The sequence below is a fragment of the Rhamphochromis longiceps genome, linkage group LG17, assembly GCF_057381845.1.
Source record: "Rhamphochromis longiceps isolate RC_006_pf linkage group LG17, R_longiceps_female_GT1.1, whole genome shotgun sequence".
Classification (NCBI taxonomy): Eukaryota; Metazoa; Chordata; class Actinopteri; order Cichliformes; family Cichlidae; genus Rhamphochromis; species Rhamphochromis longiceps.
In genome coordinates, this window is record NC_140573.1 from 11,883,600 (window position 1) to 11,900,583 (window position 16,984).

Sequence of the window (16,984 nt, forward strand, 5' to 3'; positions counted from 1 at the left end):
CCACAGCTGTCTTTCCTCAGAATCTAACACACCTTTTAGATGACAGAAAGCTGCATATGGTGGTCTAGATGGAGACAGATGCAGCCGTGAAGCCTGTGTGGCTCACACAGCTAAATGAACTGGCAAAAGATGGAATAAATGCCTGGATGTGGGATGCATCGGGTTTACAAATCTAACAGACTGCTTAAGACTCAGAAATCAGAAAAGAAATTGCATTTGGAGTTATGTGTGAAATAATTTTCTAGGCCAGCATGAGAATATTATTTTTCACCACAATGAGAGGAAAAGAAAAGATATGAAAGAGCTCACTGTCAGCAATACTCCCTGCTTCTAAAACATTATTTTTTTTTTTGGCTTCCAGATATGAAATGGTCTGTGTCTAACCTAAAATTTAGATTTTATTCATCTTCCATGTGGTGTGTTACATTGCAAACACAGTAAGCCAGCAACAGCAACAGAAAATCCATACCTGCAGTGAAGGTATCCTTCATAGTAGCAGGGTTTCTGCCAGGAAAATTAGGTAAGTTCGAGGGGGGTAGAGTCAGTACTTGGAAATATCCACCTACTATAATTCTACTACCTAATTTTGTATGTGTCTGTGTGTAGCTCTGCACTGCCGGACTTGCAATAAACTGGATACCCTGAGCAGATTATCTGATTAGATGCTGAAACAACCTATTGACTTTATCATTACATTACATTCAGTTTACTGGCAGAGAGATTTTTCCTTATTACATGGAGGCAAAGCTACTTTTTTAGTAGCCCATTTTAAATACAATAAAACTTGCTTGATACGATGGCCCAGAGAGTTCAAATACACCACAACTTAAGAAAACACCGGCAAACAAAAAACAGCTGCAAAAGTGCACAAAACACAACAGAAGTGTTTTTACAGTGCATCAGCTAATGCAGATATACAATTGGTAAAGGACTAAATAGGCTTCTGTTGTTTTTTGCGTCCTTTTGTTGGTCTTTTCTTAAGTTGCAGTGCATTTGAACCCTCAAGGCCGCCTTTAAAATGTAAAAACAAGAGTAACATAAAACACGCAAAATACACAATCCGAAATAATAGATTATTTTAATATTAATATGACAATTGTCTTTGTCTTATTATACAAACAAAATATTGTATTTTTTCATGTCTAATGCATTTTCATGATAATTAGTAAAATGACTCTGTCCTCTCACGATGTCCTAAAATGTACACCGTACTCTCAAGGACGCTTCGCTCAAAAAAAGCATCCAGCAGAATGCACAGGGTTCTTACGGTTAGAAATTGGTCACAGACTTGAAGAGTGTGTATAACTAACCTTAGGCACAACTTTGTGGCTTTGTAACACTCACATCTGTTACTGTGATCTAAGAATAGACCAACAGTGCTGTCTGATTGGGGAAGAAATTGAGAAAACAGAAAATATTACAGTATGTGGACTTCATTATTGATATATTCCACTTTTTACAGTATATGATAGGAACTATAAAAATCAATAAACTGGGCAGAAAAAATGGATAGAGATGAGTAAGATTAGAGGAGTCAACAAATGAAACAGAACTGTGGAGAAATATGATATCAGAAACAAGATGCCAGAGGTGCATATGAAGAATTGCTTAAAATATTTACATTATTGTGTAATATAAATTGCCCAATACACCAATATAGCAGAAAACATAAATACATGGACTGGTCTTCAAAATATATGTAAAAAGAAAAATGCATTATACACAGATTTCATAGGCAAAAACCTGAAGATGCTGAAATAAGATATAAAAATGATTTCATTTATATAATAACATCTATGAAGAAGAAATATTATAAGAAACCATTCAACAATAATATAAATATTATTAAAAGGATGGAGGACATACTTGTCAGTGTAATTAGAAGTGGGTCTATACCAAAACAACTAATCCGAGTATTTCATCGTAACAAACACGAGGATTATAATATGGATGGTTTCTCGTAACTGTTGGACCAGATTTAGTGGGAAAAAATCACTGATCCAGGAGAAGAAAAGCTGGATTCATTGAGACAGAAAGGTGAGATTAAAAAGTCATTGGGATGGAGTTGTAGTAATATTGATACGATACTGCTGCATGATACTGATCGGATAATGATTTGATGCATTTGTTGAATGAGTTGACTGTTGTTTTTTTTAATGTTGTTTTTTAAATAACACATCTGTAAAGATTCAAAATGGGGTTGAAACTGAAGGAGTCGATGAAAACAGTTTTCCTGGGTTCATTGATGGTTCATTGAGTGAGAGAACAAGGTTACAATTTGAGCAGTTTTTGTAACTTTGTGTGGAAAATTGGGTTTCTGTGTGTGTAGTGACACTGTGGAAGCAATATTTAATACTCTCCATGTTTCTTGCCCTCTCTTTCTCTCTCTCGCTCCCTCTTCTCCTGTATCTCTGTGTTCTGTCTCCCTTACCTGTTCCCATGTTATTCTGTTTTTCAACCTTTGTCTCCCCAGTCTGTTGTGTGTTTCCATGTTTGATAATCCCGGTCTTTGTGTCAAGCCTGCATCTGATTTGTCCCTCCTGTGCTCTTTCCTGATCATCCTGATGTGCATGTATGGTCCCAGTCTCCCTTGTGCCAGAACATCAGTTCTTCTTCCTCCATGGACACCTATAGTCCATGTTCTTAGTGCTGGTTTTGCCCAGTGTAGTTTCATGTTAGTAAAGGTTTAGTCTCCTTTTGCCTTTCATTTTTGTATTGTCATGTAACCTTGCTACATGCTCCACTCTGAATTTGGGTCCTCTCTAAGACATGATCATGACATTCCCACTCCTTTCAATATCTAAACTAAGTATAGATGGAGGGAAATTGGAGTATATTTTGCTTAATTTTGTATAACATTTCTTTATTTGTTTTCCTCTTTCTAATTGACTCTCTGTATATTGTTTATATGATCGTGATTTATGTGATAGGCACTTATGCACCCCTATACCATCAGAGATGCAGGCTTTTGAACTGAGAACTGATAATAAGTTGGATATTCCCTTTCCTCTGTAGTCCAGAGGAGATGGCGCCCATGTTTTTCAAAATGAATTTCAGTTTTTTTGAGACGTCATTTGATACACCACTATCAAAGTAATAGTAACTAATAGTTCAATGTCTCAATGAGTTCATATGTCTCATAAATGAAATATGTTCGAGATTTGCAAATCATTGTGTTCTTAGTATTAATATATTTAGAGAATCCCTCCTTTTTTGGAATTGGAGTTTATTTAAGTATATGTCGTTATATACTCGTTTTGGACTGGCTCGGATATTCTGATATGTTTTGGAATACAAGTGACTAATAAAGTAAAATTTGTTCATATAGCAATTTTTTGAGACAAGAGTCATGAAGTCTTTATAGAGGTATTGAAAAACAGTCACAATGAACAGATCAAACATTGCCCATCTGAATAGATTAGTTTTAAGTTGTAATGCATATAAAATCTATAAAACCTATACCTCTGAAAAATCATCAAACATGAAAGTCAGTATAACTGGAGTTACAGTGTTTTCATATGACAGATGCAATTTGCTAATAAGTGTGCAAATTAGTTTAGGTAATGCCTTTGTTTGCATAATGGGATATGTGTGATCCATCGCTGTGATTATAGCAGCACAAGTGGTTATTTTAGCAGAACACTAGCTGTATGTAGCGTGCTCACCACATGCAGTGAATCATGTACAATACGTGGTCCAGGGAACTTCCACCCTCCATTCAAATTCACTGCGTGAGAGCTTTGTCTAAAGAAACTGCACTGCTAACACCTATGACCTACTGTTTGACTCTAAATGCGGCAACTGTTGTGCATGGTTCACTGTCTGCAGAACTCACATGGAGATAAATTACTAAACTGTCCCATTGTCCTCGCTATGTGGGATGTCGTTTAAATGGATGTTCTTCGATAAATCTTTCTTGATATCCTTTGAGGGAAATTGAGTGCCATACTTGGTCCACATGGGTGACATTGTCCCTTTCACGCTGCAGCAGCTTGGATCTCAAAGAAATCAAGTCAACATGTAGATTCTCAGAGAGTACAAAGCCTCAGCCCCTTGTCACTGGCCTCTGCAGTCTATTTTGTTCAGCTCAAGTGGCCACACGTGGTCTTTATTCTTGAGAGGAAGACTGACAACTTCACCACAAACGTTAGTGCAACTACTCAACAAGATTGTCACTTTCCAGCTCTCCGTGAGACAAAATCCTCAAATGAAAAAAAAGAAACCACCACCTGTCAGAACAGTCAATCTACCTCTTAGAAGTATGAGGAAGGTGAGAGGAAATCCCTGCAACTATCACTTTAGGTCATGTCAGTGACAGGGAGTTACACTCTCTGGTTACAAAGCTTTTCTCTATGCTGTACACATACTGAAAAGACACCTGATTTCTGCACCAATTCTGTGAATAATAACCCGTTGCCCTTGACAGATTCATTTCATGAAAAATCATTATATCCAACAAGACATGCCCAAAAAACAGAAATAATCAACTTGCACTCAGAAAAATAAAGGTGCCAACTGGAACCAAAAGTGATTCTTTAGACTGATGCCATAGAAGAACCTTTTTTGGTGCCACAAAGAACCATCAAGAAATGGTTCTTTGGGGCACCTTTTTCAAAGAAAAAACCTTTTTAAAAATGGTTCTTTGAAAAACCATTTTTTAAAAGGTCATTCTATAAAAAAACATTTTAAAGAACCTTTTTTGAGTGGTTCTTTAAAGCACCATTTTAAATCTTTCAAAATAAAATGTATCCTAAATTGAATTTGAGTAGGGTAAAATAAATACAAGCACATAGAGATATTTTAATGGTTTATTGCCATTTCGTAGTATACCAAAAGACAAAAAGGCATTTTAACCCTCAGCACAACATCACAACTAATACATGTCACATATTAGTCATTTAAACAGTAATAATTAAACATTTTTACTAGACTATAAATAGATATATATATATATAAACTATACTAAGATAACACAATTAATGCATGTATTGTTTAATTAATAAAAAATCAGAAAGTGATAAAACACATTAGAAATAGCAATAGCTTCATAACAGACCAATAAATCAACACATTTTCATCAGAAGATATTTGCATGTTCAGTAAAAATATTTCAACAACAATTTTTTTTATTAAAATGATCAATGGACTTCAGCTTCATGTTATGTAAGGTAAGTTTCATGTTGTACTCATGGTTCTTTATTAGTCCAGTTTAGGACAATGTCTCTGACGTTTATATATTATCACATATATGTTATATAAAAACAACCTCACACCTGCAGTTGTTTCAGTTTTTCCACGTGTTTCCTGTCAGCTGGTCAACCTCACTCAGGTGGACATCCATATCAGCCAACCAAACGACAAGCTCCTCCCTTTGTGCTTCAAATCCCTCCCACTCTGAGACAAGGAGCTAAGAGAGAGAGAGAGAAAAAGAGTCGATTATAAAGAAGAGAGAAAAGTGAAACCCTCCTGAGAAGGTCTGACTCGCATACCTCCAGTCGAGCTGTGATGTACTCCGGTTTGGCGTTCACGTCATCCCAGCAGTGGCCGCACTCCCTCGCTGATGCCAGCAGCCAAGCCTGCAGGGTGCCCTGGAAGAGCCGAGGTCCTGCCTCTCGCCGCAGCCTCTGAATACACAAACACAAATTGCATCTGAAGCAGGAGGTGCAGATTGTTTTTGCTATGCTTTTCTAAATCCAGGCCAGCGGACGACTTTTGTCTTGCAGAAGTAAGAACTGGAACCCAAATCAAATGTATGCGATACACAATCAATTCACAAGAACGCATTATAAAAGAAAGTCCCATTCTTGCCTGATTTCAACTGAATTCTGCATCAAAACAGGATTATACATGTAACACTAAAGATATTTTGATGGCTTGTGCACATAAGCCTCTGTAATATATTTATAATTTAAAATGCCACTGGTCATAATATAACAGTAACGCTCAGTCATATCTCCTGAAAATTATGTTTCAGCCAAAGTCTAAATTGTGTTTCCAGAGAAATATATTTGTTCTCCAGGATTATGTCTGTTTGTAAAGTATCACAAATATATTTTGTAAAGGACAACCTAGAAAATGGCAACAAAGCTTCAGAAGGAGTCCGAAATCTTGGAAAGAGAGACTAAAAACTAAGGATCTTAGGCCAGTGTGGTTGAACGGCTTTCTAACTAAGCCAACCTATGTGGCTACTATAATCTGTTGCAGACAAGGACACAGAGAGCTGGAGACACAAGGGCTAAGTAATCCTTCCTTTTGTACTTCCTTAAAGTCCGTCTAAAGGGTGTATGTATATAGCTATTTCTTTGTAAGACACAAGGATGTCAGCTAGGTGCTCCCCATCTGATGACAAATTTGACATCACCTTGAGCCAAGCAGATCCTAATGGACTTGCAGATGAAAGAACTATTAAATGCTCAATGGTGGATGGCCCAGAGCCAAGTTGGGGAGGCGGGACACCTCTGGAGGCTAAAAGCTATACATGGTTCCCTGTTGATGACCACAGCCCGCTGGGCAGAGAGCCAGTGGTGAAGATGACAATCATGAGGAACCAGGCAGATAGCCAGCGAGGATGAGGATCTTTTAGTGGTGGACCAGGTGTCCAGAGACACACCTTCAGAAGTTTCCACTTCTGAAGATTTATGAGCAGATGACCTATCAATTCCCCAACGGTTTAAACCCATAAATATTTAGTTCACATTTAAAAAGATATGTGAACAGACTAGACTGTTTGTTTCAGGAACTTGCAATCCATTTCCTGCCCCTGATACAGTACTTCAACCATGTAACCAGCAAAGTACCTGCTAGATCTTTCCCTTACAAAAATAGCCATGTGTAACATGCACAAAGTGAAGTCAGTTGCATAGTTTTTCACGCTTAATGGATCAATAATCCTCCACTCTGGGTGGGAGAAGAAAAGAAAGTCTTCACTGTCAGGGCAAAAATTAGAACATATTAATTAAAGTTCGCTAGGTAGCTAATGTTTGTTGGTTTTCAAGGTTACTATAGTGTGACTCTAACAGTGATAGTTCAGTTTTGTTAACACATTCTGTTATGACATTAATCAAATAATGGGTTTGTTCCAGTCTAGTTTTAAACGATCCTTCACTGGGTTGCCGAGGAGACTGAGAGGTTGTTCCCATTTGGCCACTGTAAAGGGGAAAATGTATTAAAATGCAGTTCCAAACTCCCTAACTGGAGTGAAACTGACTGATGCTGGAATCTTTCTTATGTCATTTGCCTGTGGAAGGGGTTTCGCATCAGTTGTAGTGATGGTAAATTTGATTCTTTTTACTGAATCGAGTTTGAATGAGTCACTCACCAAAGTGAATCGGTTTTTTGAGTCATTTGAGTCACTGAGTCAGTTGACCAGAGAGTGCAAAAAATGTACATTTTCACTTAAACTTAATTTGTTTCTCTAAACGACTATATTATAGAGCAAAAAAAAAGCAAAAAAAAAAAAATTTCTAAAGGGAGCATTTATTTTATTTATTTTTATTTTATTATGTGTCAAATATATATTTTCTCATCTAAATGTCCACTGAGCTGTGTGCCAGAGTAATAGGCTCTGTTTTGAGTTTTGTTCAAAAAAGAATGACTTCATATAGGGAAAGATATATATCACATATGCAGGTCACCTTAAACTAGTTTTTTAATTAAGCAGCAAGGCAGAACAAAATCAGGTCTGTATCAAGACATGAGGACTAAACCCCAATTCAACCAGACCCAGAACTGATCCGGAATTATAACAGGACTACAACAGTTCAAAATCAGGACTACTTAGGACATAGGTGTCAACCTCTGGCTCACGGGCCAAATTAGGCCTGCAGCCTAATTACATTTGGCCTGCGAAGCCATACCAAATTATTATTAGAGCTGGCCTACTGGTATTATACAGCTAATATATATATTGTTTAGTATTAAGCTTTGCTTGTTCCATATTCAGTTTTTCAGCAAAAGATGTTTGAGTCCATAACAAGAGATTCATTCTTAAATCTGGAGGAAGATTTTTTTTCAATAAATATTAATGTTAGCCCGCGACCTTGTTCCAGTTTTGAATTTTGGCCTACTGTGTATTTGAGTTTGACACCCCTGACTTAGGACTTAACCAAGACAGAACCAGAATCATAGACCTGCACTACACTTATTTTTTAATTCTACCAAAGTCCACTATTTAGATTGAGAAAAGTTTATATAATTATTTAGCCTTGTTGTGCAAACAAGTCTGCATAACTTAACCCTTTAAGACCTACCATAGAACCAAGTCCGCCAGAGCTTATATTATATTTTTACATGCTGTGGAGCCATTTTTGGGAGCATTTCAAGTTGCTATACATCAATACAACCATTATAGCCCAAACTTTAATAATATGTCTGCATTAGGTGCATAGTAATTACATAAATTGCAAAAAAGTGCAATAAACTACAAAAAAATTGAAAATCGTTTTTGTTTTTTTAACATATATTTCTAGTTAGAGAAATTTAAGAGGCTCATCCCTCAAAACTGTAAATACAAAAAAGTTGCACAAACTAGTTTCCCACCACAGGAAATTTATTTTGAGTGTCTTCATAGTTTTATTTTTGAAATACACCAATTTTTATACACTGCAGGAAAAACGAAAATAAATATTATAGTGCAAATTTGCAAAATAACAGCATATGCATCAAAATAAACTATTTCCAGCAGTGCAATATGAGTCCTAAGCATCCCAGAAACGACACAGAAAGTCATAAACTCAAACATAACTTTTTAGAACACAAGTATAGGCTCATAAGGCCCCGATCGTAAAAAAACTACATTTCCGCAAAATGACGTCACTTCCGGTTTCGGGCAGGTCATGCGGTCATGTGATAGTTCGCGCTGATGGACGTAGGAAGTGTTACAAACAGCTGATCGGATCGGCGAAGCGTGTTTCTGGAATATCATGAGTAGTAATACGATGGCACCTGTCCAAGATGGCGGCCAACCAAACCGGTTTGACAACCGGTTTGACCGGTTTCGTGCGTGTGCGCATGCGCGTTCAGTAATACGATGGCACTAGTCCAAGATGGCGGCCAACCAAACCGATTTGACCAGTTTCATGTGTGTGCGCATGCGCGTTCAGGTGTGGAAATACCACAGGGGATCAGAGGGGTTATATGAGTTTGTGTTTTTAACGGGGTTTTAATTTAATCAAACCATAGGGTTTTTAATTAAACTATTTTTATCACTTAGGTCAAGGTCAAGGTCAAGGTCAGATTTATTTATATAGCACATTTCCAACAGCCGATGCTGCACAAAGTGCTTAACAATAACAATAAAATTAAAAACTACAGTGTAATACAATAATAACAATAGAAACAATAAAATAGAAGAATTGAAACAATACTAACTAATTCAGATAAATCCAAAATGCTTGGGTCATAATGTGTTAAAAGCCAGAGCGTAAAAGTGTTTCTTTAGTAAAGATTTAAATTGCTCAAGAGTTTGATGTGTAGGTGTATCGCAACATTCAGTTATGCATGTGTTCTTAAAAGCAATTCTTTGTTTCTTGTTTCATTCTTGGCGGGGTGGAAGCTGTTTTGGTTCACAGTGCGCCTTAACAAAGAGGGTGTGCTCTAGTCAAAAGTGTTGGTAATAGTGTTTTAATCACACTAATTTTCTAAATCTGACAATGTCTCAGCTTGCAGTGAGGCATGCATTTTATTTTATAAATGGCACAAATGGGAATTTCTTCTGAATGGGTGATGTCAGCATGTTCACAAGCGTTTCATTTAATCAAACCCCTAGTTTTAATTTAACTAGTTTTTACACATCTACTGGGGTTTCTTTCCAGGGTTGATGCGATCATTTTATTTAAAAATCGGGATTTCGGAATGTTGAACTAAGAGTGAGACAAAGCCAGCCAGCTAGTTTTTAACACAGTAAATGTTACAAATAGCATTCAGTCCTTTAGAAAATAAATGCTATAAGCAGCCAGTATCGCTCTTTTCAAACTAATCGTCTTTTAAATACACTCATTTTGTGATTCCGGTGTCAACACCTTGCACCGATGCAAGCATTTTATTTATTTAAAAACGGATCAAACGGGCCATTTCTTCTGTAAGGGGTTTCATGGTTTCAGAGTAGTTTTTAACACAACAGATAGTCGCAAATAACATTCAGCAAACGCTACAAGCCTATTGTTTAAAGTGGCCGGTATTGGCTCTTTTTGTAATTCCTCGACAAGGTAAATGGGGCAGGTGTACCAGTCGGGTGGCGACCCCGCCTATTGTCTGAAGTATCGGCTCCTTTGTAATTCCTTGAGAAGACAAAAGCCCTGAAGGGTCTCATTTAAATTGATTGGCGACATACCTTTTCTTTTTGGAAACACCCACCCTATATAAAAAAAACACGCTCAGAGCCCGAAACCCTGAGCCATTTACGCCTCAAGATTCGCTGCAGAGCACACCATTTTCTTTGCGATCATCAACACTAACATCGTTCTTTATAACATGGCCATCGTAAACGGTAAGTAAAACAAAACCTATTATTGGATTTTTAAAAAGTGTTATGTTAACATATTGTAGGATATTCAAACTATTTTTTTTCCCTAAAACAAAAGCTTAATTTTTAGGAGTTCGGGAGAACGGCCCAGGGCCCTTTTCTTTAGAAACGGGCGCTTTTACAGCTGGAACTAGTCCTCTAACAGGCACAAGGTGTGTACAGCATTACTGGATTTTAAAACGTATGTATGTTTTAAACTAGCGATTGTTTTAAATTATGTAATAACGTTTTTGTTTGTTCCAGGGTTAACAAACTGAGCAGGAAAACATTCAGACACCGCGACCACAGAGCCCTACCTTACATCAGGTGTGTATACAACGGGATGTATAGTTGTGTATTATTTTTTCAAAAGAAAAAAAAATTAAAAAGAGGTTTAAACAATTACAAATGTTCTAAACTGACCGTTTTACACCTACAGAGCCACGCCAGAGAACCGGGTGTGTGGAGAAGCAGGACCATCCCGAATAACGCACACTACAAGGTAAGCATAGGCATATATAAATTAGATAAAAAGAGATAGAGAGGGAGACACGCTTATTCAGTTTGAAATGGGTACATGTATAAAATGTTTTAACACATGTCTATCTATCTTCACAGACTGCAGAACAGCACCCCTCCTCATAATGATCAGGACACCGTACGATTCCAGACGTTTTTGGAATGTTTAAGCAGTATCGACCTCCCAGAACAACAAAAACCTGGAGCTTTGTGCAACAGTGGAGAGTCAGAACCGATCTTCATCAGCGAACCTGCAACACCCCCGAGTGAGTGGCTACCTCGCGATTTCTCTGATGTTTTTGAGTACAGTATATCAGATTTTGATCTAGTTCATATACCCACCACCCCAGAATGTGACAGAAATAGCATTGATTCACACATAGATTTCGAAGAAGGCGGCATAACAGACTCTCAAATATCACCGGCGTATGATGCTTACATGAAGCTTCCAGACGCTCAGCCTGCTGAACAGAGTCATATAGCTTCAATAGCTGATAAATTATGTTTGATTGAAGCTAGACTCAATCAATACCACCAAGAAGCACAGGTACAAAGGCAACAGTTTACCAAACTCATAAACAAAGTGTGTAGTACATTAGACAACATCTGCTATGTTCTATTTAAACCCAGATTCCTTTTATAGTTTGCAGTGAAATTTCTTAAACCATTGTTTAATGGGACAGAAGTACAAGTCACTCTTTACTAACACACTGTAGATAAGTTTATTGCTGAACGACACAGCTAGCAGTCCCACACACTCTTTAGATTTTTGAAGTTTTGTGTGTGATGGTTTTGCCTCTCACACCTTACCCCTTTCTCCCAGTATCACAACAGTATGACTCCCAAAGTACGACTCAGTAAACAAACAAGGACTCTAAACTCAGAACAGAAAGATACAGTTGAAAGATTAGTGATATCTTTTATGATGCGTAATAAACTACACCCTCTTCTTCTCTGTATTTATGTTGTTTGTGTGCGTGCGTGCGTGCGTGCGTGCGTGTGTGTGTGTGTGTGAATGCCTTAGAAGTCAAAGTATACATTAGCCATACTTACAAAAACATTTTTAATTTCATTTAGAACTGAGATTCTAAGTTGTAAGCAGAAATCGTATGCTCAACCAGGAGTATGTTTCCCCACTTTCACAATGCTGAGGCATCAAATCCATGATCCAACAGATGGTTTGTCACATGTGGGCGAGAAGGGCAAGCCAACCCTTACTTACACAACCTCACACACTATAGATTTTTAAAGCTTTTGTGTACAACGGTTTAGCTAAAGATGTAACTTCTACTTTTGATAAAGATCACTCCCTCTGCATATTTCTTAAGAAATGAAGTGTCTTTACTGGGATATTTATTGTCAAACTATGCGATTTTCCAAATGTGTGTGGAGTAAAATGTTGTGACCAAGAATCATTCAGGATTAACAACACAAACTGTTTTGATAGCAGAAACAGTCTGTCTTATAGTTCCCATACTTTACTGCTAGTTTTACAAACACATTCTTCTTCATATCGGTTTAATTGTTTTTTTATGAAACTGATTTTTAATAGTACAACCAAGGTCTAACTTTTCCTAGCTCCCCAGTATAAATGCAAGAATTTTGCAGACTTTATTGAAACTGTCACAATTTAACACTCAATGCCATAAACAGAGTTGATCCATGTTTCTATGGACAGTGTTTCATACATCAACAGCTCTGAAAATCACTTTTAAAGTAATGTAGAACATGATCTCTCTCACTCTCAGCGTCTCTAAAAAACCCAGCAAACTGACAATCACCTCTAAACAAGGGGTCAGTTTATAGGCTTTTTGTTTGTTTGTTTGTTTTGTTTTTTATCAGCCGCAACACCATGTAATGCATGGATGTTAGACTCTTTCACCAGACCATGTTGCTAGCCCAACCACCAGGCTCAGGGTCTCTGAACTCTAACACTAGCTCTGGCTGCCAAATGTGCCTCTGACCCTCTTGTGCCTGTTCACCACCAGACTAAGTTTGTACTCTCACCTACTAACATTATTTTATTACAGGGCAATATTCAGCTAGGTTACTACTTTGACTTTCTTACTTTGAGCACATTTCCGAGCCCATACATTATCAAACTTTTACTTGAGTATTTCTGACACCAGCTATACTTTTACTTAAGTAAAAAAAAAAATGCCTGCACTATCGGTGTAAAGCTGTCTTTAATTCTTTAACAGTTCATGCAACAATTATAAATTAAACCTGCACCACAGCTAACTCTTTTTCATAACCAATAACAGGTGTATTTCTTAGATCTACAGAAACAGCCAAAACACTCTGCTTGTATAATGCCATATTCTCTCCCAGCGTACCCTTGTCTCACAACAGGGTGATTCCCAAAGTACGACTCAATAAACAGAGACTCTAAAACCAGAACAGAAAGATAAAATTGGAAGATCAAAGATTAAGGTTTGTGTTTTTATAGCACAAAGTAAACTGTCCCCTTGTCTTCTAGGCCTTGGCGTGCGTACCTTAGAAGTCAGATTATACGTTAGTCATACTTCCAAAAACATTTTGAATTCCATTTATAACTGTGATGTCAAGCTGATATCAGACATCTTGTGCTCACCAGGAGCATGTATCCCCAACTTCAAAACCTTAAGGTGTCAAATTCACAAACCCAACATGGGCTCATTCAACACAGGGGCCAGAAGTGCATGTCACCCTTTACTGACAAACTGTAAATAAGTTCAATACAGGGCAACGCGGCTAACAGCCTTGGAAACGCTTTACATGAAATAAAACTTTTTAGAAAACCCTTTACAAGAATAAATGTGATGATCTGTTTTACCTGAATCAAATGTATTAGTTTGTTTACTTGAAATAAAATTTATTTTTGAAACCCCGTACATGAAGTAAAAAGTATCATGTTGCAAGTTCTGGCTTTAATATTTCCAGCTGATAAGGAGACGTTTTGCATTTCAAATGCTACATATCCTACCCGCCCTTTAAGATCATCCCACTTCAGGATCACGCCCCACCTTCTGTTATTTTAAAACAAGACCGCCGTCTCATTCCTCCAAAACCTTTTTTTTTTTAATCTCAAAACAGCGAGAAGGATGGACTCTGCACCCCTGCGTCACACTGAGGAGGAGGACAGTTCCTCGGACGAGGGCTCATTAGTACCTGACACGCCCGGTTACTATAGCCCCTTGGAGAAGCAGCAGCAGCAAGCCGTCGAGCTTGACGGTCGGGCATCTTCTTTATTTATCGATACCGTGAAAACAGCTGTGTATCACCTAGTCAACCTAGTAATCAACAAGTACCTCACTGACAAATGCAACGGCTGCAAGTTTGACCACCCCAGCCAGAGACAGCATGAGTGTCTGCAAGTGTTGGTGGATGACTTTTACGCTGAAAATTATTACAGCATCAGAAAAAGACTCCTCACCCCTCGCTTCATTCCTTCCATTCAACATCTGCTGATTGCCCGCAACATCAAAATGGACGACGTCAAAGTCCGCATGGTGGCGGAAACTCTCTTGCACGAACTGAAATCGGTAAGGAAAGTCTTTGACGCCATCGCCGAGGCATACCACAATCTGGTGGGGTTGGACGTGGTGAAAATCGGGCAGCTACGGTTGGTCACAGAGTGTTACAAAGGAGGCTGCTAATGTTTTCTCTGAAAGACTGATTCTTTCCAAAAAAACAAAAAACTTATTGTACCGTATCTTTCAAACAGCTACCCTGCTTATTTTTTCAAACATGCATCCAGATTTTTTCTTTCTTAAAACATGTAACCTGCATTTACCACATTTTTAAAAGCATGTATAATTTTTCAAACATGTATCCTACATTTAGTGCATTTTTAAAACATGTATCCTGATATGGCCACCCTTCCAAGGCCCTGACAAATTACCCGAATCACTATGGGATAAGGATGGCAGCCACTATATGACCAGCTTCTTAAGATAAGAAACATAAACTTTGTTAACGGTATACCCGAATCTCTTGCTGATGACACCCTTCTGCCTACAGAAAAGAACAATTTGTTAATTATAGACGATGTAATGAACGACGCAGCTGACAATTTAGAAGTACAAAATGTGTTTACAAAGTATGTGCATCATAGAGGAATTTGAGTTGTATATATCTAGTTCAGAATTTGTTTATTCAAGGAAAATCCAGTAGAACCATTTCCTTGAACACTAATTACCTAATATTGTTTAAAAATCCGAGAGATAAATATCAGGTTATGCTTTTAGGTAGGCAAATGTTTCCGGGTAATACTAAATATTTTATAGAAGCGTTTAATGATGCCACATCCACAACATACGGGTATCTTTTAATAGACTATAAAGCTAAGACCCCGGACTATTTAAGACTCAGAACAAATTTACTATCAGACTGTCCGGTTGTTTACATTCCAAAACAAAAATCAGCAAAGAGGTGAAAGGATGTCATCACGCATGCGGAGGAATCTGTCTCTGTTGGAGATGATATACAGGGCTCCTCCTACTCTACGCACTTCACTCTCGGGGTAGCATAAGCTGTATTACTTGTGGGGTCAAAACCGTCCACAAAATACGGTCCAACCCTCTGTTCGCCTCCTCTGAGAGCATGTTTTACCACTTTGTTGGTGGTGTGGGACACATATTGAAGCCATTCAATAGAGATGTTAGAAAACGTCTTGTTCTGCTCAACGTATGCCCCTTCATACGTGAGAGCGAGCGCGTCTCTAGGCAGAAACAGCGTTTTATACACACCCATACTAAATGCAGCCAGGGTGGTATACATGAATGGATCAACTTGAGTACAACCCAGTAGCGTGTCACGATAAATGATGCATGCTTTACGCAGGACATCAACATCGTTAACACAGTAACGCCTGAGTTCAGCCTGAAAATCAAAGGGATTCTGTGAGGCAACCTGGTACCATTCCATGAATCGCACCTTATCGCTTTCAGACATGTGCTCATAGCCGTAGAAGGAGGGGTCTGGGTACGGGCCCACATAACGCTCATTATCCCTCGTATTAAACCTGTGTGGGAAATGGCCCTTCTGCAGGTCTTGAAAACCTAAAGCAGAGGGTATTTTGGCAAGGCCCATGGGCAAAAAGCTGAACGAATCAATCCACCGCTGGTCATAGTCCCTGTCATGCATTAAAATCACACGGCTGCCGCTCATTATGACACTAGGTGTTATGCTCTGTCTGACAAAGTACTCGAGGAGTATGTAGTTATCAAAGCCAGATGCATTATGTGCTATGAAAGTGTACCCACGAAACCTTGGGCGTCTGTAATGCTGCACAAACGCCTCCACACACTTTAATGTATTAAATGTGAACTTATTGCCCTTCAGATCAGACGCACACACAAAGTTAGCCTCGTGTTTACCGTTGTGGTACCGCGTCTCAAAATCATATAAAATGTATTTATCGTTAGGCTTCTGTTTTTCAACAGGCTGTATGAAACACTGATGGTCGGAGTCTCCTGCTAATTTAGGTTCGCGGCAGTGCTCGCATCTAGGCTGCGCACATTTGTGTGGCAATTTCTTGGATTCTCTATATGTGGTGCCACAGTGCATGCAATGTTTCATATTATCACAGGGGATCATGTTGTGTTTTAATTCAGGTAATTTGTGTTGTTGGTAACAGTGTTGTGATTTGCAGATGCGGTTACAGTCGCTGCATTTCACTGTGGGTCCCCTGTGATGTTGACAGAGTGTGTAACATGTGTTACATCTATGTTTACAGCTGTGCTGTAATGGTGTATTATATATACTGTAACAGAAATTACACACATAGGATCCCCCCAAAAAAGCGGTCGGGTTTAAAATCAGGTGGTAATGTTGATTATGGAGATACATCATCAACGTGTTAGGGTTTGGCTCTTCATGTGTGTAAAAACATTCCAGGCGTTTACGCCCTTCTGTGTGGTAATAGATTACAATCTTAATGTTGAAGTGCTTCTCAAATTTACCGACATCAGAGAATGATAC

The 16,984-nt window shown here is 38.3% G+C and overlaps 1 protein-coding gene and 1 long non-coding RNA gene across 2 annotated transcripts; both read left to right on the top strand.

Annotated features, from left to right (window-relative positions):
- The first annotated feature begins 10,135 nt into the window (after positions 1–10,135).
- Positions 10,136–10,816, top strand: LOC146649353 (uncharacterized). Its single transcript, XR_014908308.1, has 3 exons — positions 10,136–10,486; positions 10,581–10,674; positions 10,766–10,816. It is a non-coding gene; the product is annotated as an uncharacterized LOC146649353 (long non-coding RNA).
- Positions 10,817–10,818: 2 nt separating this feature from the next.
- On the top strand, positions 10,819–15,475 carry LOC146649354 (uncharacterized). The gene is made up of 2 exons (XM_085387478.1): positions 10,819–11,286; positions 14,096–15,475. The coding sequence occupies exons 1-2, from the start codon at positions 11,100–11,102 to the stop codon at positions 14,656–14,658; spliced, it is 750 nt and encodes a 249-aa protein (XP_085243604.1). The 5' UTR covers positions 10,819–11,099; the 3' UTR covers positions 14,659–15,475.
- The last annotated feature ends 1,509 nt before the right edge of the window (positions 15,476–16,984 follow it).

What these genes read in the sequence shown, in the direction of transcription:
- LOC146649354 (XM_085387478.1), top strand. Translation starts at nt 11,100, where the DNA reads ATGTCTATCTATCTTCACAGACTGCAGAACAGCACCCCTCCTCATAAT. An exon ending in CGAACCTGCAACACCCCCGA is followed by an intron (nt 11,287 to 14,095) that starts GTGAGTGGCTAC and finishes ATCTCAAAACAG; the next exon opens with CGAGAAGGATGGACTCTGCA.